Source organism: Acipenser ruthenus, chromosome 25 (assembly GCF_902713425.1).
Source record: "Acipenser ruthenus chromosome 25, fAciRut3.2 maternal haplotype, whole genome shotgun sequence".
Taxonomy (NCBI): domain Eukaryota; kingdom Metazoa; phylum Chordata; class Actinopteri; order Acipenseriformes; family Acipenseridae; genus Acipenser; species Acipenser ruthenus.
In genome coordinates, this window is record NC_081213.1 from 5,917,345 (window position 1) to 5,942,915 (window position 25,571).

Sequence of the window (25,571 nt, forward strand, 5' to 3'; positions counted from 1 at the left end):
ATATATATATATATATAATCTCATTTTTAAAATGGTATGGGATTTGTTTCTTTTTCATGGCATAACTTTTTTTGAAGAAATGTAGATTACATAAAATGATTCCTTAAATCTCTAACAATTTCAGTGACATGTGCAACAGAATTCTCTTAGCAAAGTTTACACAAATGAAAAAGCAGGTCTTAGACTTATAAAAAGTGAGTACAGACGCCTCAACTCAATCTCTGTAAGCATGCAAATACACTGTCAACAAAGGAAAATAAATAAATATACATCAAAAAGTTCATTTTCAAATACAGCCATATTTTTTTTTGCCCCATTTCTGAAAAAAAACATAGGTAAAATAAGGTGGAGCGATTAGCATGCAAAGAAAACAAATTTTATATATATATATATATATATATATATATATATATATATATATATGTATATATATATATATATATATATATACAGACGTGCTCAAATTTGTTGGTACCCCTCCACAAAAAACGAAGAATGCACAATTTTCTCTGAAATAACTTGAAACTGACAAAAGTAATTGGCATCCACCATTGTTTATTCCATATTTAATAGAAATCAGACTTTGCTTTTGATTTTTTATTCAACATAATATTGTAAATAAGAAAACAAATGAAAATGGCATGGACAAAAATGATGGGACCGCTAACCTAATATTTTGTTGCACAACCTTTAGAGGCAATCACTGCAATCAAACGTTTTCTGTAGCTCTCAATGAGACTTCTGCACCTGTTAACAGGTAGTTTGGCCCACTCTTCCTGAGCAAACTGCTCCAGCTGTCTCAGGTTTGATGGGTGCCTTCTCCAGACTGCAAGTTTCAGCTCTTTCCATAGATGTTTGATAGGATTCAGATCAGGACTCATAGAAGGCCACTTCAGAATAGTCCAATGTTTTGTTGTTATCCATTCTTGGGTGCTTTTAGCTGTGTGTTTTGGGTCATTATCCTGTTGGAGGACCCATGACCTGCGACTGAGACAGAGTTTTGACACTGGGCAGTACGTTTCGCTCCAGAATGCCTTGATAGTCTTGAGATTTCATTGTGCCCTGCACAGATTCAAGGCACCCTGTGCCAGGCACAGCAAAGCAGCCCCAAAACATAACCGAGCCTCCTCCATGTTTCACTGTAGGTATGGTGTTCTTTTCTTTGAAAGCTTCATTTTTTCGTCTGTGAACATAGAGCTGATGTGACTTGCCAAAAAGCTCCAGTTTTGACTCATCTGTCCAAAGGACATTCTCCCAGAAGGATTGTGGCTTGTCAATATGCATTTTAGCAAATTCCAGTCTGGCTTTGTTTTTCTTTCAAAAGTGGAGTCCTCCTGGGTCTTCTTCCATGGAGCCCACTTTCGCTCAAAAAGTGACGGATGGTGCGATCAGAAACTGACGTACCTTCACCTTGGAGTTCAGCTTGTATCTCTTTGGCAGTTATCCTTGGTTCTTTTTCTACCATTCGTACTATCCTTCTGTTCAATCTGGGGTCGATTTTCCTCTTGCGGCCGCGCCCAGGGAGGTTGGCTACAGTTCCATGGACCTTAAACTTCTTAATATTTGCAACTGTTGTCACAGGAACATCAAGCTGCTTGGAGATGGTTTTGTAGCCTTTACCTTTACCATGCTTGTCTATTATTTTCTTTCTGATCTCTTCAGACAACTTTGCTTTCTCTGGTCCATGTTCAGTGTGGTGCACACAATGATACCAAACAGCACAGTGACTACTTTTCTCCATTTAAATAGGCTGAATGACAGATAACAAGATTGGAGACATGTGTGATACTAATTAAAAAAACTAATTAGTTTGAAATATCACTATAATCCAATTATTTATTATCTTTTCTAAGGGGTACCAACAAATGTGTCCAAGCCATTTTAGAATATCTTTGTAGAATAAGCAATAATTCATCTCTTTTCACAGCTTCTGTGCTTTATTCTATGACATACCAAAGGCATGCAAGTATACATGATAAAATAGCTTTTAATTTCATCACTTTTCAGGAGGAATGAAGCATTATTTCAATGAGCTGTAAGGGTACCAACAAATTTGAGCACGTCTGTATATATTTTTTAAAGGGTCCGATGTGTCATAAAGAACGAGCAAAAATAAAACTATATTTACATTTTGAATGGGCCCAAGATGCAGGTTAAATCACTGCCCTACAGAGCCCTATTTTTAAAGAAACTGCAAACTGCTTATACAGCAACAATCTTATGTGTTGTGATGCAACTTTGCTCAACATTTCTTTTTAGATTTATTTCAGAACTGAAAACACAAATCTACACAAGTATGAAATTACAACTTAAGACTACATCCTCATTTCACTACATGGTAGACATTTCTTTAAAAAACAAACAAAAAGCATGAAAAAAAGATACACCCAAACTACCTTCATAAGGTATTGTCTTCATCAATGATTTGTTAATGCACATCACTCCATTAATTATCAAACAGCTGACAAAAAAAAAAAAAAAAAAGTGTGTGACTTTGTGTGCAGATCTGTGTGTAACACACTAATCCATTTGTGCTACTTCTACCAAAACAGTAATTAAAATGTTTTCACAGCGATAAAGGCAAGGTAAAAAAAATAAAATAATAATAATTAAGATGGGGAAAGAGACCTTGACCTGGAACGTGAGGCAGATCTAGCAGCTGACCTAGAACGAGACCTGGATTTAGATCTGGCTTTAGAAGCAGACTTCGATCTAGATCGGGGTGTGGTTTTGCCCTTGGGCTTGGACCTTGACTTTGAGCTGGAGCGAGACCTGTGGCTGTCACCAGCTCCCACCTCACCATTCTTGGACTCATTCTGTGACTCAGACTTCCTGCAGCGCTCTTTGTCTTCAGACTCAGACCTGGACCTGGACCTGGAATAGTCTTTGTCTCCCTTCTTTTTGTGCTTGCTGCTGCTCTTGCCTTCCCTCCTGCTGCGGCTCCTCTTCCTGCTGCTCCTCTGCTCTTTGCTCTGACTCCTGCTGGTCCTCTGGCCTCCGTTCCGGTCTTTGCTTCTGCTTCTCCCCCTCTCGTATGTACTGTCTTTGTTGTTGTTGCCTCCCCTGCTCCTGCTGTGGCTCCGGCTTTTCTCTTTCTCTTTGCTCGGGCTGCGGCTCTTGCTCCTGCTCGCCGAATGGGAAGCGGACCTTTAGAGAAAAAAACCAAAAAATAAAAATACGCAAGACATACTAACATTTATAAATCCATTTGTAAATTCAGAATGACCAAAGCCAATATGCATTAACAGCATCATTAGAAATATGGCCCTACCGGTTTGGTGAGATACTAAAAACACCCAAGAAATGTGGTTCTAATTGTTTGTATTTCATTAAGGACCCGCAAATTAGGATGTAACAATGTGTGTATCGATGAATCATGATACTTTCCTTACATGACATATTGTATCGTAACAGAAGTACAGGTATGTATCATTTGTAACGCGATACAAGACCAAAAGCACAACAAAAACACCCCATAAAAAAACTTACTTACCTGGAATGAGAGCGGTTCTTGGACCTGCTCTTTGAGCGACTGCTCTGGCTGCTGGTGCTGTGGCTGCGGCTCTTGCGTGAACGCCTGCTTCTGGAGTAAGACGTGAAGAGACGGAAGCACAGCGACCATTCAGAAATGCTCTTCATTCAAAAGCCTTATTTATTAGTGATTTAGGTAACTTGTAGCATACACATTATGTAAAGTGGATGACCCTGCAAGAGGTGAAGGTTGCATCTCTCTACTGCTAGTCAGTTTCAAACATGGGCAAGACTGCATATCTATCACTCTGATAGCGGATTGATAACCGCTGCTCGGTTGGTAGTTGCTTCTGTATCCATAAATCTTGTGTGATGACTCTATGGGCCATTCTAGTGAATGTATTTTGCAGCACATTTCCATCACTTGATGGTCACACATCTCCATCATGTTGCATGGAGCGCAAGGAGTGTAACACAATCTATACAAGTCTGAATGATACTGTACTAGTTGTACAGCAGTGGTGAGGCTGTGTTACCTGGAGCGGCTGCGACTCCTGGAGTAGGAGCGACGGCGTCGTGAGCCAGGCCTGTCTTCAACCAGGCGGATCTTCCTGCCGTTCACCTCTGTGCCGTCCAGCTTCTCCAGGGCGCGCTTCATGTCAGAGTAAGACTTGAACTCAATGACACCTTCGTTCTTTCTTCCTTTGTGTGCATCGGCATACGTCACCTCCCCTGCTTGACGCATATAATCCTAAAACAAATGAAGAGTGAGATTTAAGTAATAAGTCAGTCAAAACATTTGACCTCATGAAAATAACCACAAAGACATACCTTTAGATCCTGCCAACTGCAACGGCTGGACAGATTCTCTACAACCAGCCTGTATTCTGTACGAGTTGGAGGCCCATACTTGTCTCTCCCACTTCGTCTATAACCATATCCACCTTCAAGGTGACAAGCACAAACAGGTATAGTTTAGACAGAGAAAGCAAGGCATTAGCTGCTTAAGTAAACCCCCGTTTAAAAAAACTACTCTGTCCCAAATTCAGAAAAAGTCACGAATTACTAGACTGTCGTCATCTTCTACAACTAGCCATCTACCTTGCTTCATTTTTTTTTTTTTTTTAAAAGCTACTTTTACAGAATGATCATAACTTGAATTTACACAAAAAAAACACTAAACACATTATACATGCACACTAATTATTAAATATATATGTAGATCATTATACATAAATGTATTAATATATAAAATAAATCTGAAAAAGGCAACCAAACCACTAAACCATTTACCAACATGTCTTTCTACTATACTTACGGTGAATTATGTTTTTCGTAATTATATCTGATATGAAAAAAATATTTCCAAGCACCTATTTCAGTTTAATCACATCTGGCTCTAACCCCTTGGCATCCTCACCACCCAGGCCTAATGGGAATAGGTAGCGGTCATCACATGGCTTCCTTTTTTGGTCAGCCAAGAGCCACAAAGGTCAAAGAGCCCCTCATGGAAAGGTAACCCAAGGCCAGCAAATGGGACAGGCAGTCAGTCATCTTAGCCTCAAAGGACTCTTTTAATTAAAACATTGAGGTCTTTGTTAAATCTATTGTTAAACAATCACATTACAAAAAAAAAAAAACATTCAAATTGTTCAGATTAATTATAATACAGATTTTTAGTAAATTCACCAATTATCAATAAACAGCAGTATTTCAATACTTAAACACAATTTTGTTGTTGTTGCGAATCAATGTTGATATTTATATATTTTTTGCAAATATCCAAATGATCATTATTTTTATTTCTTTTTTTTGTTTGTTTTAAAACACATTTCTGCAAATTATTACTAGGCTTTTAAAAAAGAAAAAAAAAGTAATTTCCAATCTAGACATTTTAAAATTTTTCAATTACTTTTTTACTGAAATAGAAAACTTTGCTTAAATAAAACAGCAGGGGAAGAGGTAATACACTTACTGCGTCCGGAGCTGTAGCTTCCATCGCGACGAGGACCTCTTGCATGTTCCACAATGACCCTCTCCCCACACAGGTCTTTGCCATTCAGTTCATAGACAGCATCGTCTGCATCCCGCGGGTCATCAAACTCAACAAACCCATACCTTCAGAGAAAGAGACAAACAAACTGAGCCAGGTTATGGGCCAGTTTCACTAAGCACAGCTCAGGTGCAAAAGGAAAAAAACAAGACATAAAAATATTACACTTTGAACAAATAGAATGTTTGCACACCCCATGGGTAGCTTTATGGACACTCTTGAAATTACTTCAGTCTGTGAGTCAAGCAGGAATGCTGTTCTTTTGCTACTATTTGAAGCAGCGGAGCTCAGGAGTTGTCTTCAGTTGTGGCTGCCTGTCAGATACCTGTCCGATAGGCAACTGGAACTGAAGAACAGTTCCTGAATTCACAGTCAAGTCACCTTAACACCGGCATATTTGAGGGTTGACAAAATGTAGCTCAGCAAGATTATAAGCTTGTTTTTCCTTTTCCAAAAAAAAAAAATAAAAATGGTGCAAGCTCTGTGATGTTTCATATCCCGTAACTCACACTGCATGTATTTTCGTGTAGTTATTGGGTTACAGGATGCAACTGCATATTTTAATTCTATAGTGTTGTATTTGACATATCCGCATATCCCGTATTGTAAGAAAAAACATCAACGCAAGAAAAAAGGGGGCGAGTGTAAGCATAAGAGGTAAAGCAAAAACATTTTTTGAAGTGTTTTTATTAATTTCAAAAGGCAATACAATAAACACACACACACACATATTATATTATATATATGTCAGTGTTAGTAAGATCAGTTGATGCCTTGCACCGTTTCTTAGAAAATATATTTAATATGACCAACTGCTAGCTATCCCTAAACATAACCCAACAGTCATGTATGTATTCAAAAACACTTAACATGGTCTGCTGCTGTGTTTTACAGGTGAACTGAAACGGTTTACTGTTCACTTGGTGAAAAACAGATGCCAATACAAAAAAGGCGGTTGAAAACGCTCGAGTATAACAAGATGTCTTTCAAAAGGACAAGTTCTTTCATCGTGCTTTTTTCAGGTTTATGTCTGTGCTCAGCTTGTTATGGCCCTAAATTAAATTGCCATGTCTTTAAATTAAAATAAAGTAATTTAGTCGGCAGATACTGTTGTTATTATATTTTAACTACGCATGCGCTCTGGAAAACTGTACAGCGCCGATACAAAAACCGACCCAGATGAATGATTCTGACAGCACTGTTGCATTCTTATATAACTGTTATGCGTTGACGATATGTAACAATTGGATTTAAAAGTAATACAAATTCACACAAGCAGGTTTGTTAGGACAGCGCCGGGGATGAAGGTGAGGCAGGGTAGCCATGTCTAGTTGCACAGCGGGTGAAAAGGGGGGGGGGGGTTGCCATGGATATCGCTTGTCTTTCATTTTTGTATATATTTTTTTTTACCCGTTTTTGAGGTCGACCTCGAGTATCTTCCCGTAGCCCCTGAAGAACCTCTCGACGTCCCTCTCCCGGGCTTGGTAACTGAGCCTCCCAATATAAACCCTCGACATGTCCCGTCCCCTCGGCTTCTGCGCCTCCCAGGCCACTCTCTGAAACACACAAACACACCCCCCTCAGCACAGACTCGGTTGCGTGACGTATACAGTGACACATGCCCTCAAACGCACCAATGAGAAGAGGGTATTCCTTCGTAGAGGCGTGGTTTTGTTCTGCAAGCTCGCGAACAGGTGGCAAGATTCAGCTAAAGATGTTCTAGAATATTCTGTGCTGGACCACAAGAAATAAACTGTATCCCCTTAATCCGATATATAGTCCATATTCACTAATTCCTTAGACGGTTTACATTTAAAGAGTGTTTATAAACATTATATTATGTTAAACAGTTCTTAGGAAACTCGATAATGCAGTTGAATTGGTTTTATGAACTGCAAACCTGATTTAATTAACCGAAATGGGCTTAAAAACATTCCTTAAACCCGTCCTTAACGTTTTGTGATTGGGCCCAGACCATTTCATTTTTAGTAATGTACCAGAGCGCGCAATTTTGTGGACTACACCGAGGTAAAACAAACAAAAAAAAGTGACTTTAAATACGCTCAAACAGTTTCCAATTTTACCTCTAGTGGGCGCTGGTGTCCAGAGAAATATTATTTGGATTTAGAATGATTTCCAAGAAATGTAGATCGGTGTGATATAAAACAAACAGCGAGAACTGCACCCATGGCTTTCAGAAGCAAAGTAGCAGACACAAAGGTACCATGCTTTTACCGTTTCTGTGTTTGTTTACTTCTATTGAATTACGTCATTATTTACACACCTGTCCATTTTGTAACATGACACAACGCGCAGGTTGCAAAGCGGTACAGAGCAAGGCCTTTTTCTTTATGTTCTTTGCGTTGCGAATTAAGTCATTTCTAAATCATGAAAGAGACAACAGTGTTTACCGACGATCTTTACAAATATAGTAACACTCAAGTAGCATCATAAGAAAACATGAAATGGATGATCTGATGTGTACTGTATATAGATTGATGCTATGCTATCTGTAGCCACATGTATATTTATTTAAAAAAAACATCGAAATATTTACTATTGCATTCTGTAGTTGTATCAATTATTTATTATTATTATTATTATTATTATTATTATTATTATTATTATTATTATTTCAGACGGTAATTCTGCATTTGTTGCTGTGCTTGGCTATTTTCTACACCCTCTACTACATGATCGGCAGCGTCTGCTTTGGTGCTTTCAAGTAAGAAAACCATGTTTGTGGTGAGGGGGGATTTAAGGGAGGCGATCATTCAGACCTTAATAATTATAGACCTATATCTGTTTTACCAGTTATTGCTAAATATTTGAGAGTTTAGTAAGTGAGCAATTAAACACTTTCTCAGAACAGAACAATATCCTAGTAGGTCATCAATCTGGATTTTGATCAAAACATAACACACAAGCGGCTGTGCTTAAAGTGATTCATGATATATGGCTAGCTTTAGATGCTGGCAAATTTGCTGGTGCTTTATTACTAGACTTATCTAAAGCTTTTGACTCAGTAGATCATATAGTCCTGTGTTTAAAAAAATGCTGTTTAGGATTTAGTGAGAGGGCTGTGGATTGGTTCAAGGATTATCTAACAAATCATACACAAGCAATAAGAGCTGATGGCATTATTTCAACCTTTTTACCTCTATGTAAAGAGGTACCTCAGGGTTCAGTCCTTGGACCAATCCTCTTTACCCTTTCAATTAATGAGCTAGGATCTGATTTGGGGAACACTAACACAAATATCCATGTGCTGATGACACTATTTTGTACACAGTAGGATATTCTATGCAGGCAGTACAGAGCGATCTGCAGACTTCATTTGATACTGTACAGCAAAAACTATTTCTGGATAGATTATTACTAAATGTATCTAAGACACAAACAGTGCTGTTCTGTTCTGATAGGAGGAAGATTAGAAATCTGTCCTGCGTTATTGTTACATTGCATGGAGAGATACTTAAGAAAGTTTCTTCTTATAAAAACTTAGGCACGTGGACTGGTGAGCATCTAGATTGTTTGATTTGATTTGTTCTAGATTGTCCCTCTTTGACCTACCGTTGTCACATGTATATAAAACCCGTCTGGCTCTCATTCAAGGCTTTTTCCTTGGTACTGTTTTGTTTTTCAGGTTCTTAAAGGTTTGGTAGCTCCTTATCTGAATGTTGTGGTGGAGAGGATTAACACTGGCAATAGTTTACACTCTCAGGATTCTGTTTGTTTGGCAGTCCCAAAAGTTTTGAGAGAATTCGTATTATGGAATTGCTTAGAGCCTCTTGCCATTGTTTTTCCTTTAGCCCACGTGTTGCTTGTATTGTAATTGTTTTATTGTCTAACAGGACCCCTTGTAAAAGAGGCCTCGGTCTCAATGGGTAAATCTTCTGTATAAATAAATACATTTAAAAGGCCGTAGACAGGGCAATCCAGTGGGGCTCCCTGGCATACCACGCTGTGCTCTGTATATTCAGTAACTCATATTAAGGCAGAAGCACCCATGCTGTCAGTTTGCTGCAACACCATACACAGAATATCAACAAATATCCTAACACCATTCTAGTTGCATCTGTTCTCAAGGCATGTTTATGAGGATATAATTAATCAATCACTGCTGAAATGTAACAACACAATGTCTAAGTCACACTTACATCTATAGAAACACTTTTCAAATTGTGATAGCATTTGGTTACCACATTTTATTTCTTTATTTATTTGTCATTTGTCCAATCTAGATTTTTTTTCTTCCCTATTTCCCCTCCAATTTGAAATGTCCAAGGTAGCACAAAGCCCTTGCTTCAGACCCTGTGTGCCCCCAAAACATTTGTCCATAGCTGTAGTTTTGTTATGATTTTAGAATGGCAGTATTTTGTTTTTAATCCTGGTGTAATTGCGTTGCAGGCTTGATCATTTCGATGGGCTCATACCATTTGACTTTAAGACAGAACCCTCCGAATCCAACTCAAAATACCTTGGTAGGTGTAAAGTCCAGGCAGGGAACAGTGCAGACAGTGTGTGAAAGTGCGGGTCATGTTGGTTTGTGGAGAACAGTTTAATATCAGACAGCAGAATAGAATCAGTCAATCCTTTGAATAACCTCAGTTCCTTTGAATTAGCTTCCAGTTTGTCAATTTACCCTCAGGTACTGTGATAGGATGAGATCTTCTGTGTTATAAGGAAGTGTAATTCCAAAGTGAAGCTTCTCAGTGTGTATGTGAGAAAGTAAAGCGCGATCAATTGCTTCATTTTGATTGGCTAGCAGTACAGCTGGGTGTACAGCAGTCTTGATTGTGTGCTTGTTGTTTCAGTGAACTTGCTGTCGATGCAGCTCACCTATTTCAGCAGCGGGCTCCTGTTTGCCGCGGTGGTGAAGCGCTGGGTGTGGGATTATGCCATCACTGTCACCCTGGTGCATGTTGGACTGACCTCCGCAGGTGAGGTGCTCAGACAGGCAGCATGCATTTGGTTTATCATTGTCGCAGTGTCTATGGAAAACAGCATGTAAGCTACAGATTCTGATGCATTTCCATAGAATCACTTGAAGCTCAGTGCCAGTCTGTTCAATGTCTTGTCTGTAGCAGTAACTGAACATCTTATGTTTGGTATTTCTAGGTGTAGTGCTATGGAGTGTTTAATAGCACTGTGTAGTGAAATAGCTGAGTGTTGTTTGTCTTCCAGTAATGCTGGAGTTCCCTCTTGTGTGGCAGTGGTGGCTGGCTCTGGGTAAGTCCACTTTGTTTCAGTCATTTACTCAGACTTTGGTGTCTTATCTTAGTGTCCTACACAGTGGCGCATCTTAAAACCACAGCATCTAATATGTAGAACATAAGAAAAGTTTGGGGAATGAAAAGAAGCCGTTCAGCCCATCAAGACTCGTCCTTACGTTGCAAATTTGCCTCAATATAAATCATGAAAACAAAGATCGGACTCAGAAATGTTTATTTAACTTTAAAGTTTTTGCCAGCTTCAAAATTGTTCAGTAGTGTTCTATGCAGAGGATCACGTTTGCACACAGGATAAGGTGCAGTGGGGAATGTGTTGCTGTTGAAATCTTACACCTGCTGTACAGTATTGTTCTTTATCACATGTTCAGTCCTCCTTCCTCCAGGCAGCGGCTTGTTCCTGATGATCTGCAATGGTCAGCTGATTGCGTACTTTGCCTGCGAGAATGACCACAGCTATCCCACGCTCGACAGCTACTGACTGACCACTCTGTAGCAGTCATCACGGAGCTCCACTCTGTCACATCCTTGGGGTTGTTGGGGGGTCAAATACATGCCACAGACTTTACAACAGCTTTACTCCTGGACTAATAATACCGTAATGTCGATGTCAAAAAAGCCGTGTTTGTGTTATTCAAAATACAGGATGAGAACATTGTACATTATGCGCCCTTTATAAGGCCAAGAACGGTTTGTTGTTTTAGTAAAATTCATTGGAGTTTAAGAGGTCACTTCAACTACATCCAGAAAATTGGCAATCCTAACACATAGTAATAATTGGTGTACATGAGGTCTTAAGCGACTGGTAGATAATATGGGGAAGGTGAAAGCTGCAGAGAAGTGTGGCATCTGAAACACAATCTCGCTAGACCAAGACACTGAATGCAGGTTGTAATCCAGCTCTTTATCACAGTAGCTTGTTAAAGCCGCTACAAACGGTAAGTCATACCTTCAGGAGCTTGCTGGTTCGAATCCTGGTTGTGTTGAGTTGCCGATCATAGATGGGGGCTCACAAGGAACACTTAGTTGACCTTTTGCAAATCGCCTGGACATAGTTTACCTCACAGTGCTTCACATGACACCTTCTGGTCAGGCATCCTGGGGTCACAGACAGCGCCTGTCAATTGAACTTTACTTAATTTATTTCAAATAGTGCCAAAAAAGTCTTCTGATGAGTGTGTGGTTTAATCATTTCACCTTTTTTGTTGTTGTTTGTGGTCTGCGTCATCAAAATCAGTTACATATAGACCTGTAGAAAATGTGTTGTTAATAAAAATGAAAATACACTGTTACATTTTAATATTTCACAACAGTTTCTGCAACTCCTTGTAATGCATGTCACACGTACAAAGGTCATTTTAAAGTTACTTCCCAAGTAAACCATGTTATAAACTCACATCACCAGGAACTTGGGCAATCAGGCCCTTGCTAAATGAACTCCAGTCACACTTACCACAGCATGAAACAGCAGGTTGTGAATGAGGTGAATGGCATAATTATTAAGCCTGTGTAAACAGGGTATAATAAGAGTTATTCAGCTCTATTGATGGAATATTTCTTGTAACACAGGTCGAACAAGAACACCCTGTACAGAATTCATGTACAACACGTCAACAACGTTGAGAAAGGCAGTTGTTTGTGTATTAAATATACATTGAAATCATGATTCTGATTGTACTGTTGCTTAATCCGTATCTTTAAAATGTAATGAAAAGCTTCTTTTGAACTGGTCTTAATTTAACTTGGTGAGAAGTTAGTTCAGGATGCTTATAATCCACCTACAGAATCTGTGAAACTCTAGTGTAGTTTACAATAAGATTATTGTATGGTTATGGAAATTTATGAAGTGATTTGTATAATATTTTTTTCTGCGTTTGGTTTATGAGAAGAACTAATGTTTATGTTTGTATTATGTCAGTTATCAAGTGTTTATTTATTTATTTATGTATGTATGTATGTATGTATTTATGTATGTATGTATGCATATTGTATGTAATTATAAAACAAGACTGCTGTGTTAATTCTGAAACATTTTGGTTCAGTTTTTTCATGACGTGGTTTTTAATCCCTGTTAACTTCTTCCATAAGCATCCGTACAAAGTGAGTTTCATTTTTTATTTATTTATTTATTTTTTTAAATCTGCCCCATTTTGACAACTAATAACTATTTGAGACTTCTTATTTTCAATATTATGGGACTCTCCGGTCAAAACGGTAATCTTAACTTTGACCTCTGACCTAATCTGGCTGTGATATGAAGGTCATGTAACTTTTTGGTTTCTGGATGATAAATATATTTAAAGCTTTGAGATACTGCCTTCATATTGGGTGCTCACAGCTTTATGATTCAGGTCAAGTTTGAGCATGTGTGGTACATCTATACATCATGTGGGGTACATCTATACATCATGTGTGGTACATCTATACATCATGTGGGGTACATCTATACATCATGTGGGGTACATCTATACATCATGTGGGGTACATCTATAAATCACTAGTATTTCAATGTCTGCTGCCGTCCAATTAAAGACTTCTACCTCTCAAAGTTTATGTTTCACAAACTTGAAACACTGCAGGTGTAATTACACACCCTTGAAGAAGCTGGTGGGTGCATTTGACTGGATTATTGTTATTCAATATTTTAATGAGACTTATATTGCTTCATTTGTTTTCATCACAGATACAGTATAATATTTATTTGTTTGCTCAGTTTGTAAGACCTGAAAAACCTCATGGCTATCCCATGATCTGTTACATATGACAGCATTGGTGTGGGAATTAACAGAGTCCCGTGTCCTGCAGCCACAGGAGACCACGGCTTGGGACTTGAGCCTTCAAATACCACTAAATGTACCATAGTAAACCTTTTATAACGCGTTATAGCGTATGAAACACGTTTTATTATAGAACATAAGGGAAACAAGTTTCATATTATACACATACATGCCAACAGTCCCTATATGGTTGGGACAGTCCCGATTTCCTAGCAAATGTCCCGCGTCCCGATGTATAGGAAGAAAGTACTGATATTTACACATAGAAAAAAAAATATTTATTCTGCACAGTAGAGTTAGTGAAAACCACAGGCTGTGCTCTTCGTGCGGCTGAGACATCTGCTGATCAGTAACTTAGCGTTATACAAAGGGAAGAACGCTTCATTGTGTCTATGTGTACTGTCATGGTGGTCGTGCGGTATTGAGTTGAGGGGCTACGTCTATTATTATATGATACAGTGATTTTGCGTATGACACGCCCCACATAGCCACTCTAGCGGTACAGCACAGTCACATCCGCCCACACGGGGAGCAGCCTAACATAGCACTATAAGTAGTTTATCTCTTGTCTGCTTGTTATTAGCAACTTTGGTTGTGAATGTGCTTGCGGAAATGCAATACCGTAAACGGTAAAATAAATCAACCAAAAAGACAAGAAGTGCTTAAGAAACTACTAGTGGTCTTTGCGATATAATTATCCCCTTCCCTTTTGCGTGTCAAAGGGAATAACATTCAGAAAATGTTGAGTGTCTCAGTTGCAGAATGAAAACACACGGACGAGACTGTCTTTAAGAAAAATGTATTGGTAATAATGACAACGTAACGGAGAAACCGTCAGCTGAGGTTTGTACATTTGACTTGAAACTGAAAATGGAATGTGGACATTGCTGTAACTACTCGTGGGTGGACTTCGTGTTCACGGTTCTTGGTATCGGCACCTTTTTGTTCGACCTGGGAGCAGATTTCTGGGTAGCTGCGGAGTTTTATTTGCAGGGAGACTATCACTGGTTCGGCATCGTCCTCTCCTTTGTATTTGTATCCTCTGCTCTGCTGCAGATGTTTAGCTGGTTCTGGTTTAAATACGACACAGAGCTGGAAAACTTTAAACCCCGGACAACAACAGAAACTTTACTGCTGGCTAACGGCGGGCGCTGTGATAGACTGAAGCTGCTGCACATCTTCCAGCTGGGATTTTTTCTTAGGTTTGTATATTATTATTATTATTATTATTATTATTATTATTATTATTATTATTACAAAGCGCATTCTAAAAATGCATTCTTTATATGAAAGAGGCGGTGATGAATATAATGTAGACGGCTATGTATATTAAAATGGATACTGGTGATCGTAATTTATTTTAGAATGTCTCACTGGAGCAGTTAAATTAGTTAAAAGTAGGAGAAACGGAAGCAGACAAAGTTTTGGGTGGTACCGTCTTCAGTGTACGGATCAGGAAGCGGTTAAATAAGACGCATTACCCGCCCCGACACAACAGACCCAGTTGTCCAAGATGGTACATTTTGACAGCGGATACATTATTCCCATATGAAACATTTGTAAGTATTGAAAAAGTACTAAAGTTTTTTTTTCTTCTGTTTCTTATATATATATATATATATATATATATATATATATATATATATATATATATATATATATATATTTGTATGTACAGTATGATGACTGTTATCCGGTAACACCGACAGCGCATGCGAATCATTTGTTATATTTTTTATTCCGTACAGTACACTCAGTCATCTTGTAAAAGGCAGACCACGGGACAGTCTGAATGCCTTTAAATAAACTCGTTTTTGACGGACACGACTTCCAGTTGTTCATTCACTGTCTGCCAAGTTGTACCTCCTGCTTTTCACAACTACCCAGTCGCAGCCCTGGGGAATACCCTTGGTGACTGTTGCAGAACAACTATATCTGTTGTGCAATTCTAAATAGTTAGAGCAGCTGTTATTCCTAGTATCCCTCCTCAAGGACCCCTACCAAGTCTTAAAAAGGACAAATAGACGCCTCGTAGTGTCCTATAAGCAATGTATCTTTAAACTCGGATATAACGACCCGTTGTGTTTTTGTTATGCTGGTAACATTTTACAGGAAACCACAAAGACACAGCACCTTCAATGTCATGTTTGCTTTTTGTAAACCCACCTAAACCAACACGATGTGAGTATCAGTTTACAATTGTTAATCTAACTTCATTTTACAAACAGTGAGATTGCGATTCATTGTTACGGCATGCAAGTTGCCACATAGCTGAAAAAAGCACAAAAAAAGCCGACCACTTTACGCTGGGGATGCCCTATTAACATTATCTAGAGTAATTACATTCTTTAAATACCGACAGTTTTATTCCGTCATACTCAGCTATGTACTGTACACAGTTTGTGACAGCCCAGTCCACTTTTGCAAAGGTCACACTGTAATGTCGGTAGAATAATAGACGTTAACGTGGCAAATTACAGTACTGTTTAAATCATTAGTCATTAGATTAAACATTTCTCCAATTGAATAAGGGGATGAATTGTGCAACCTATACCCTGGAGGGAAAATTAATTATAGTTTAAAGATATTTAGATGTGTCCAGTACACTCAGCCCTCAGGAAAAATAATATTTGTTTTTTAGTTTTTTTTTTCCCTGTAAAATATTTGCAATCAGTTTTGATTGTGTATTTTTATATAACAGAGATGTCCGAACTGGAGGTTTCATCAGTGACCAATTTCCACGGCTGTTTTGTTTCCTTTCCGGTGTTGAGGTTGCTGGCTGCCAAGCGATGTGTTTGGGATGAACTTGTTGCAATTACACAGCAGCTGTTTTATTCTGAGACCTTTCTTTTTGGGAATTGTTGAGATGTTGCTCTTTGAAATCAACAAGCTTGGACATGTTTGAAACACGACTGAACATTTGGAGAACCCCATTTTTATCAAAACAATGCATAAGTAAACCAGATCTATGTCTTATTCAAGTCTACTGACTGAAATCAATGATTATGTATTCATGTTGAGGGTACATACTTGGCAATCTTGATCCAAATCTCTTTGTGCATGGATTAAGATGTGTCTCTGTGCAGCTTTCAATGTCTGTGACGAGTGTCTGTTGCTCTTACAGGATTTCCATCTCAAGTGCCTTTACTTGTTAAAGAATCCAGCTGTAGTGTTTGGAGATCCATTTCTCAGCAAAACAAGCCGTTTAAATGAACCCTCTCTTAAATTCAGTTTCTACTTGTGTGCAGGTATGTTACCGCCGTAGAGCAGGGGTTCCATGTTTGGTGGAAGAAGAGAAACGAACCTGGACATGTCATTTACCTGACCCACGACCTGAGCATGCTGCGACTCTTTGAGACTTTCTCTGAAAGCACTCCTCAGCTCACCCTCATGATCTACATCATCATCCACAACAACAAGGCAGAGACCTTCCAGTGTAAGTATCCAAACTCTTTTGAAAAATCACTTGCAGAAACTCATACATTTGAATGAAAATGTACCCATCTCCTTCTGCAGGGGTCAGCATTACTGCCTGCTTTATTTCCATTGCCTGGATGGTCCTGGAGTACCACCGCTCGCTGCGCTTCTTCCTGCCAGAGAAAAGCAAACTGGGCTGCAGCTCCTCCATCGTCTACTTCCTGTGGAACCTGCTGCTGATCGCTCCGCGTGTGGGCGCTGTGGCCCTCTTCACCTCCGTCTTCCCCCCTTACATCGGACTGCACTTCCTGCTGCTGTGGGCAGCCCTGCTCCTCTGGGCCTGGGCCCAGCACACTGACTTCATGGATAGCGGGCCGGGAGAGTGGCTCTATCGTGCCATGGTGGCCCTCATCTGGTACTTCAGCTGGTTCAACGTGGCGGAGGGTGGGACAATGGGGAGGAGCCTCATCTACCACACCTTCATGGCAATGGACAGCAGCATTCTCCTGGGGACGTGGTATTGGTACAGGGACCCCATTGTGACAGACCACTACGTGCTGCCTCTGCTGCTAGCTCTGCTCGTCTCCTACCTGTTGGGGTTACTGCTCAAAACAATATACTACAAGCTCTTCCATCCTAAAATCTGGCAGCCCCTCTTTCAGGCCGGGGAGGATGTACCTGATAATCTAGTTTACAGGTCTCTCTCTCCAACGGATGCCCTGCCCAGTGTGATAAACAAGAGAATGGGGGCTCTTGCCAATAGCTTTTATTTTTCATCCTCAATGCAGACTGGTGGTAAAACTAATGGGATTGAAATAAATGCCATCATGTAATGGCAGGTTGGGCTGTTACAGCGTTACACTAATGGTGTAGTGATCACAACATAAGTGAATCTGGATTGGATTTGTGTGGCTTAAGAGTAGGCTTATTGTACCTGGACAGGTTTATAAAACCACACTATCACGATGAGACACTGTAGGTTTCTATTATCTATTAACAGCAGTTTTAGCTGTATTTAACTACATTTAGCCATGGAAAAAGAGCCAAAGACTTAGTGCCATGATATTGTGCCTTTGTTCAGAAGAAGCTCATGACTTTTGTAGCTGCTGTTACTGTTATGAAAACTACTGCTGATCTTAAAGTTAATCACATGTTTTTATTTCCACAGGTTTATTGTGTTACACCATAGTTCATAGTACTGTTTGGATTTTAGGGGCACAGTTTTAAAATGCCCCAGACGGTCTAAAACAATTTTTCAGAAAATATTTATTGTTGGGTATAAATTATAATATACAACAATGTGATGGTCTGGCTATTTTTATAGAGAATTATTAATTTAAAAAAAAGAAGAAGAAAAAAATTCGGTCCTGATCCATTACTAGTCTCCTGGCAAAAAAAAACAACAGGAAAAATCGATATAGGGGAAGGGAGTGCTGGTGGATAAATCACAACAGGAAGTACAGGAAGCAGGAGGTGCATGCTGGGAAATAAGGGTTAGGGAACCAGAAAGTTTAAACAAAGGAAAGATTGCCTCAGTGCCCTTCAGAACGGTGGCCATGCCTTAAACAGCGTGTGTTTTGCTGTATAGTTGAACAGATGTTTCGGATTTGAAGTTGCCTGCTAAGCTTGTTTCGCTAGAACAGTTGTGAAAGCATTTTGAACGAAGATCTTTCATGGTTATCAAACACTAGAGTGTGTTATGACAAATACTTGAAGGTTTCATGAATACATAAATGAATTGAACAGTTAAAAGAAATGCTTGTTTGTACTTGTTACACGGTTAGAAATATGTTTCTTTACATTCACATATTTAACAGGAAGGAAGAAGACAATATTCACATAGTGTCTTACTGAAAAATGTCAACAAATTAATAATTGGAGTTCTGTGAAGCTTCCTGATAAAAATTATCAAAATCTCAACTTTTCAAAAAGTTTAATGTTGTAACACACACAGTGTAATACACACACACGCAGTATTATTTTTTATGGACCTTTTCTTGAATGTAACGTAAATGGCCTATGTAGCTTTTGTACTTGATGCGCCACAATGCAGTGTTAATAAAACAAGCACTTTTTACTTTGCATTTCCTTGCTATTTCTTTGGGAAAATAAATGCATCTTTTTTATTTCTTCATTGGATGAGACTCATGTAATGCTGAGGTATTTTACTGCATCTCCCTTTCTGAATTATAAAGTATGCTGATAGTGCACCTGGATCACTGCTCTAACATGCTCACCTGTGCAGGTGAGTTTGTACCTGAGTCACTGCTCTAACATGCTCACCTGTGCAGGTGAGTTTGTACCTGAGTCACTGCTCTAACATGCTCACCTGTGCAGGTGAGTTTGTACCCGAGTCACTGCTCTAACATGCTCAGCTGTGCAGGTGAGTTTGTACCCGAGTCACTGCTCTAACATGCTCACCTGTGCAGGTGAGTTTGTACCTGAGTCACTGCTCTAACATGCTCACCTGTGCAGGTGAGTTTGTACCGAAGTCACTGCTCTAACATGCTCACCTGTGCAGGTGAGTTTGTACCCGAGTCACTGCTCTAACATGCTCACCTGTGCAGGTGAGTTTGTGTCAACTGCTTTATACACAAATATTATTCAGTGCCCTAGGGAGGACTGGGGTGGGAGCTGCTTGAAGATTGCAGGTGGCCCGCTGGCCGTATTCAGAGAAGTCGCCCTGGATAAGGGCTTCTGCTAAGAAATAAATAAATAAAATAAATAAATAAATAAAAAAAATAATAAGTTGTTCTTTATCCAATAGCTTATACATCATTTACATTTTTAGAAAATGTTAAAACCCTTCCCAAAAAATCAAACACATTGTAAAATTATAGCATGGGTAGGAATCCTTACATGGTACAGTCATACCTGCAGTGACCGAAGGGGATCAGCAAGGAAAAGATGAAGGATTTCAAGAGTGCTAACAACACAGGCCTTAAACAAAATGCAGTACCGAAATACAGAATGATATACCAGTATTTCTTCATTTTACCACACCACAAAAAGCATATTATTGCGGAATTAAAAAAAAACACTTCCTCATGCAAGTGTACTTTACCTGACCTTTGTCAGGTAGTTTATAAGGTTTCTTTTAGTATTTCTAAAAAAGCAGGTTGTGGCATTAAAATAATTCAATAATATAATATTCTTTGCAAAGATTACTAGACACAGCAACATTAAATATGTAGATTCTTTTTGAGAGCTTGTTAAGGGTATATTAAGTTAAGTCTATTCTCCGCAGCAGACCGCAGCTCTTGAAACTGTCAGCCACTGAACCAAACAGCATAGCTTGATGTAGATATTGCCTGTTTAGGCTGGTCAGTGCCTAGTAAGTGATCTGAAAACCACCACACATTTTGTCAGTCTCAGTTTGAGAGTGACCCAGGAGGTCAGGATTGAGATGCTCTCATGGCATGTGCCTGGAAGTAGTTAGCATAAACACCACATACAGAAATACCTGGCAAAAAGGACAGCATGTAAAATTAAATACACTAAACACATTCAATTATACCAAAAATACAAAAAAAAAAACCTGAAACTCATTACTAAGTACAGCAAAAATGTATCAAACAGCCTACATATACTCGTATGATTACGATGCATTATATCATTTATCTAGTCGCAACAGGACAAGTTTTTGAGATATGTAAAACTATGTGATTTCTGTCTGTCTGACCACTGTTGATAAATTAAAAGAGTCTTTTAACCCTCTTGTTATCTGAAAAAGCACTGGAAAGTCCAACACTTTAAGACAAATACATACTGTATATAGCCATTGCACTTTCACTTTTAATTTCAGAAGTACAAAGTACAAAATGATTATGAACAAGCGGGGCCAGTATATAAAGGGAGTTACAAGCCGAGGACGTTTTAACAACTGGTGCTTTTAACACTGTTTGATAACCCGGGTCAGAAGAGACCGGAATTAGGAGACAAAAGGATACCGGCACCATGGAAGACCATTTTAAATATTCCTGTCTGGATTTGTTCATGACTCTTTTTGGAGTCGTCAGTTTCTTCTTCGACCTGGGAGCAGATATCTGGACTGCAGTCGAGTTTTATTTGGAAGGAGACTATCACTGGCTCGGGGTGCAGCTATTCCTGTTTTTTCTCTCCTCTGTTTTGGTGCATATTTTCAGCTGGATCTGGTTTAGCAACGACACGCTGGAGCCAGGCTTCAAATCTGAGACAAGGACTGAAGGGTGGATGGTAAAATACGGATTAGTTTTTCACATATTCCAGCTGGGTCTTCCACTGAGGTGTGTATGATTCATTTGAGTTCTCAACTGTAATGACTAACCCTGAGGTTTTATTAATTTATAATGTAATAAATTATATTTATTATTATCTTAATTTAAGAATTAATAAACCCCTGCCATAACACTGCCGAACACGGTCGCTCAAAGAGCCAACTTCCCAACGTTTCAGTATGTTTAAGTGCCTTTATCAAGGGGAAGTGTGTTTGAAAACAAACATTGGAGGTAGGCTTTTGATGCCATGGTAACCACACATTAATTTCCCTTTCAATCTAATGTCTTTGTGATGTCATTCACTATATAGCTAACATATAACAATCTATGGGAGGCTGTGTGGTCCAGTGGTTAAAGAAAAGGGCTTATAACCAGGAGGTCCCCGGTTCAAATCCCACCTTAGCCACTGACTCACTGTGTGCCCCTGAGCAAGTCACTTAACCTCCTTGTGCTCCGTCTTTCGGGTGAGACGTAATTGTAAGTGACTCTGCAGCTGATGCATAGTTCACACACCCTAGTCTCTGTAAGTCACCTTGGATAAAGGCGTCTGCTTAAAAAAAAACAAAAAAACTATTGTTCCTTTCTATGTAAATCTTCAGGCATCGTGGTATCTAGTCTATTTATCCATTTATTTTCTTGTATTCTTCTATACTGTACATTATCTAAATTTATTTTTAATTCCTTTCTGTTTGTTGTAGTCACTTTCATCAGAACAGATTCTTTTTATCCTTATACCCAGTCCTTTAGGAATTACTCTCTTTAGTATAGATAGGATGTGCAGATGACATATGTAGGTACTGATGCATATCAGTAGGTTTCAAGTAAAGATTTGTTTTAATAGATCCTTGATCAAGTTTAACCAAGGTGTCTAAGAATTCAATTTCAGATTTTCTCTTCCTTAAATCCATGGAAATGTTAAGGTGGATATAATTTGCTAATTTATAGTGTGGAGTAGTGGTTAGGGCTCTGGACTCCTGACCGGAGGGTTGTAGGTTCAGTCCCTGGTGGGGGACACTGCTGCTGTACCCTTGAGCAAGGTACTTTACCTAGATTGCTCCAGTAAAAACCCAACTGTATAAATGGGAAATTGTATGTAAAAATAACATGTTATCTTGTAACAATTGTAAGTCACCCTGGATAAGGGCGTCAGCTAAGAAATAAATAATAATTTATGAAACTGTACAAGTGATCCTTCTCCATGTGTCCATATTCCAAATATGTATTCAAATGGTTTCTAGTTTACTCAATAACATTTCCTCCCATTTGTCCATATACATAGTTTTGAGCCTATTGCTGTGCCATCATTCTGTTAGTAACTTCCATTTTCAAATGTAAAATAACTATTTTCTAAAACTATCTTGATCATATTTAATATTTCTTTCGTAGGTATCATGATCTTATCTGCTCTATGTTCCAGTGTCTCTTTACATGCTTCTAAAGTGTCATGTCTAGGAACACTGGGGTACAGGGATTTTACATCCATGCAATAATATATATTATTAATCCTTTTCAGAAAATATGTTGTATCTTTAACGTAGCTTACAACCCTGCCGTGGGAGCCCAAATAGTCCTGTATTTCAGATGCTATAAAGTCACATCCAGGATTAATTGTGAGATTAGTTCATTTGAAAATATACGAGTCAAGGAAATGCTAAAGTATCATAGTAAATATTAGATGGCTGTGTTAATGACCTGTTCAGGAAGCGACTGTTTCTACATGACAAGCTGTTCTGGAGGGGGAATACACCGCAAGTCCTTTCACAATGACTTCACGCTTTAGAGAGCTGCTGACTTCCAAACAGGCTGCTGCAGCCTGAGAATAAATAAATGAGTTGTATGAGAGACAATATGTACGTGATGAAGCCTGCAATTAAATACAGTAAACACACAGACTGAGCCTGGTTCACTGTATTTAATTACATGCGCAGGACAGGCAGAGGAACTTTCAGGTGGATTTCTGGATTGCTCTGTGTTCAGGTTCTCCTTGAATTGTATTCAAATAAATGGATACTTCTGCCTTCTGTAAATAGATTGATCTTGCCTCTCATGCAACTAATTTATTGAGTCATTTTGCAGAAGCCATCACTAATGACTAAGGTTTCAAATTACTGGAATTCAGGTCTGGCGTTACAGGCAGCTGCCTATGTTGCAAGTTAGCAATTTTTTAACATGGATTATACACAGTAAAATACATAAGGGCCTATTTTCAGACTGAATGAAAACCGGAGGCAAACTGCCCACCCCATAGAAAATATGATTGCGTGTTTAAAGTTATAGATAAAGAATGTCCTGGCCAAGTGCACTCAGTGGGACTGCAAACATCAATAACTTAATATCAATCTTTAATATTGCTTGTGCTTGTACAGGTACATGGTTGCCATAGAGCTGGGGCGCATGGCTCTCAAGGGTGGCCAATCAGGACACGCCATTTACCGGACATGTGACCTGAGCATGCTGCGACTGTTTGAGACTTTCTCTGAAAGCACTCCTCAGCTCACCCTCATGGTCTATATCGTCATCCAGAACAACAAGGCAGAAATCTTCCTTTGTAAGTACTTGTACTCAGAAACAGACTGTAGACATCTCACGTCAGTAGCAGCTAAAACTACATAGAAACATTGGGTAATATACTATTCGTAAGTTTCAGAAGGGCGGCACAGTGGCGTGGTGGTTAGTGCTGCTGCTTCACAGCTCCAGGGTCCTGGGTTCGATTCCGGCCTCAGGGGTCTGTCTGCTGGCTAGGTGGATTGGCCTCTCTAAATTGCCCCTTAGTTGCCTTGCGATGCACTGGCGTCCCGTCCAGGGTGTAGTCCCGCCTTGCAACCCTAGTCTGCCGGGTTAGGGTCTGGCTCACCGCAACCCTCTATAAGATTAAGCAGTTACAGATAATGGAGGGATGAGATTCAGATTTCTTCTTTCATGTACTATACATTTGTAAAAGTTTAGTTTAAAAATACCAATTTATTGGAAAAATATGCAGGGTTTTTCAAACAGTACCAGTGACCGTACGACTGCTCAACGAAACTTGCTTGACAGTAACATGTTCACAGTCAGACCCACTGATTACAAGTGTCACAAAACATTTAACAATAGATATAAGCTTTTAATAGTTAAAAAAAAAAAAAAACAGTACTGTGTTTTATTTCAACTGTTTGTATGTCACAATGAACGTGGCCCACCTAATGAACTTGTGCGCCCAGTGATCACTTTTCAGCTTGAGACCCACGAGACCATTTTCTGTTTCAGGTGTCAAGATCGCTCTCTGTCTCTTTGCCATCACTGGATCGGTTGTCGACTACCACCGCTCGCTGCGCTCCTTCCTGCCAGAGAAAAGCAAACTGCGCTGCAGCTCCTCCATAGTCTACTTCCTGTGGAACCTGCTGCTGATCGCTCCGCGTGTGGGCGCTGTGGCCCTCTTCACCTCCGTCTTCCCCCCTTACATCGCACTGCACTTCCTGCTGCTGTGGACAGCCCTGCTCCTCTGGGCCTGGGCCCAGCACACTGACTTCATGGATAGCGGGCCGGGAGAGTGGCTCTATCGTGCCATGGTGGCCCTCATCTGGTACTTCAGCTGGTTCAACGTGGCAGAGGGTGGGACAATGGGGAGGAGCCTCATCTACCACACCTTCATGGCAGTAGACAGCAGCATTCTCCTGGGGACGTGGTATTGGTACAGGGATCCCCTTGTGACAGACCACTACGTGCTGCCTCTGCTGCTAGCTCTGCTCGCCTCCTACCTGTTGGGGTTACTGCTCAAAACCATATACTACAAGCTCTTCCATCCTAAAATCTGGCAGCCACTGCCAGAATCAGAGGAAAGTAACTTACAGATGCGTTGTCTTTCCATCTCAGAATCGAGCAATAGTCTTAATATAGCTGTCAATTTTCGGTCCGGACCGACTGTTTATCCCTCTACAGTTGTGGTCAACAAGCGGATGAGGACCCTCGCCAATAACTTTTACTCTTCTGCATCTACACCCTGTAATTTAACCATGAATGGGATTGAAATGGACAGCCTTGTTTAACACTATGCCAGGTACTTTATGATCTGGTTTTGATCGCATCAAGGGTTATCCTATGTGACGAATTTTAGTGCTCATGAAAAGTGTATTATGTGTATTGGCAGCAGTGGAGTTTGAAGTCCTCTCTACTTATCCACAAAGCAGAGATACGTAAACAGTAGGTTCCCCCGCCCTCATAGGGCAGTGGTTTTCAACCCCGGTCCCCGGGGGACCCATGTCTTCTGGTTTGCATTCCAACTGAGCTCTCAATTACTTAACTAAACCCTTAATTGAAATAATAGGTTAATTAGGCCTTTTTTAATTGTTCTCCACTCCTAAACAATTTGAGATTTCAACTTAACTAT

At 39.6% G+C, this 25,571-nt stretch overlaps 4 protein-coding genes across 7 annotated transcripts; 3 read left to right on the forward strand and 1 right to left on the reverse strand.

Annotated features, from left to right (window-relative positions):
* Positions 1–2,248: 2,248 nt before the first annotated feature.
* On the reverse strand, positions 2,249–7,095 carry LOC117413858 (serine/arginine-rich splicing factor 4-like). 2 transcript variants are annotated; one of them, XM_034023237.3, is made up of 6 exons: positions 6,935–7,095; positions 5,447–5,589; positions 4,303–4,415; positions 4,008–4,222; positions 3,494–3,580; positions 2,249–3,147 (listed from the first exon to the last, which is right to left on the reverse strand). In XM_034023237.3, the coding sequence occupies exons 1-6, from the start codon at positions 7,039–7,041 to the stop codon at positions 2,610–2,612; spliced, it is 1,203 nt and encodes a 400-aa protein (XP_033879128.3). In that variant the 5' UTR covers positions 7,042–7,095; the 3' UTR covers positions 2,249–2,609. The 2 variants fall into 2 exon arrangements, with proteins under 2 accessions (XP_033879128.3, XP_033879127.3); XM_034023236.3 differs by having other exon boundaries at positions 3,494–3,583; positions 6,935–7,094.
* Positions 7,096–7,594: 499 nt separating this feature from the next.
* Positions 7,595–13,096, forward strand: LOC117414231 (transmembrane protein 244-like). Its single transcript, XM_034024044.3, has 6 exons — positions 7,595–7,744; positions 8,164–8,249; positions 9,935–10,008; positions 10,342–10,467; positions 10,712–10,756; positions 11,142–13,096. The coding sequence occupies exons 1-6, from the start codon at positions 7,712–7,714 to the stop codon at positions 11,234–11,236; spliced, it is 459 nt and encodes a 152-aa protein (XP_033879935.1). The 5' UTR covers positions 7,595–7,711; the 3' UTR covers positions 11,237–13,096.
* Positions 13,097–14,047: 951 nt separating this feature from the next.
* On the forward strand, positions 14,048–19,033 carry LOC117413861 (XK-related protein 8-like). Of its 3 annotated transcripts, none has more exons than XM_034023247.3 (3): positions 14,048–14,734; positions 16,781–16,968; positions 17,049–19,033. In XM_034023247.3, the coding sequence occupies exons 1-3, from the start codon at positions 14,403–14,405 to the stop codon at positions 17,780–17,782; spliced, it is 1,254 nt and encodes a 417-aa protein (XP_033879138.3). In that variant the 5' UTR covers positions 14,048–14,402; the 3' UTR covers positions 17,783–19,033. The 3 variants fall into 3 exon arrangements, with proteins under 3 accessions (XP_033879138.3, XP_033879139.3, XP_033879140.3); XM_034023248.3 differs by lacking the exon at positions 14,048–14,734 and adding an exon at positions 14,831–15,091; XM_034023249.3 differs by lacking the exon at positions 14,048–14,734 and adding an exon at positions 15,321–15,713.
* A 1,832-nt stretch (positions 19,034–20,865) lies between these two features.
* LOC117413664 (XK-related protein 8-like) lies at positions 20,866–25,468 on the forward strand. The gene is made up of 3 exons (XM_059000491.1): positions 20,866–21,214; positions 23,572–23,753; positions 24,452–25,468. The coding sequence occupies exons 1-3, from the start codon at positions 20,907–20,909 to the stop codon at positions 25,228–25,230; spliced, it is 1,269 nt and encodes a 422-aa protein (XP_058856474.1). The 5' UTR covers positions 20,866–20,906; the 3' UTR covers positions 25,231–25,468.
* The last annotated feature ends 103 nt before the right edge of the window (positions 25,469–25,571 follow it).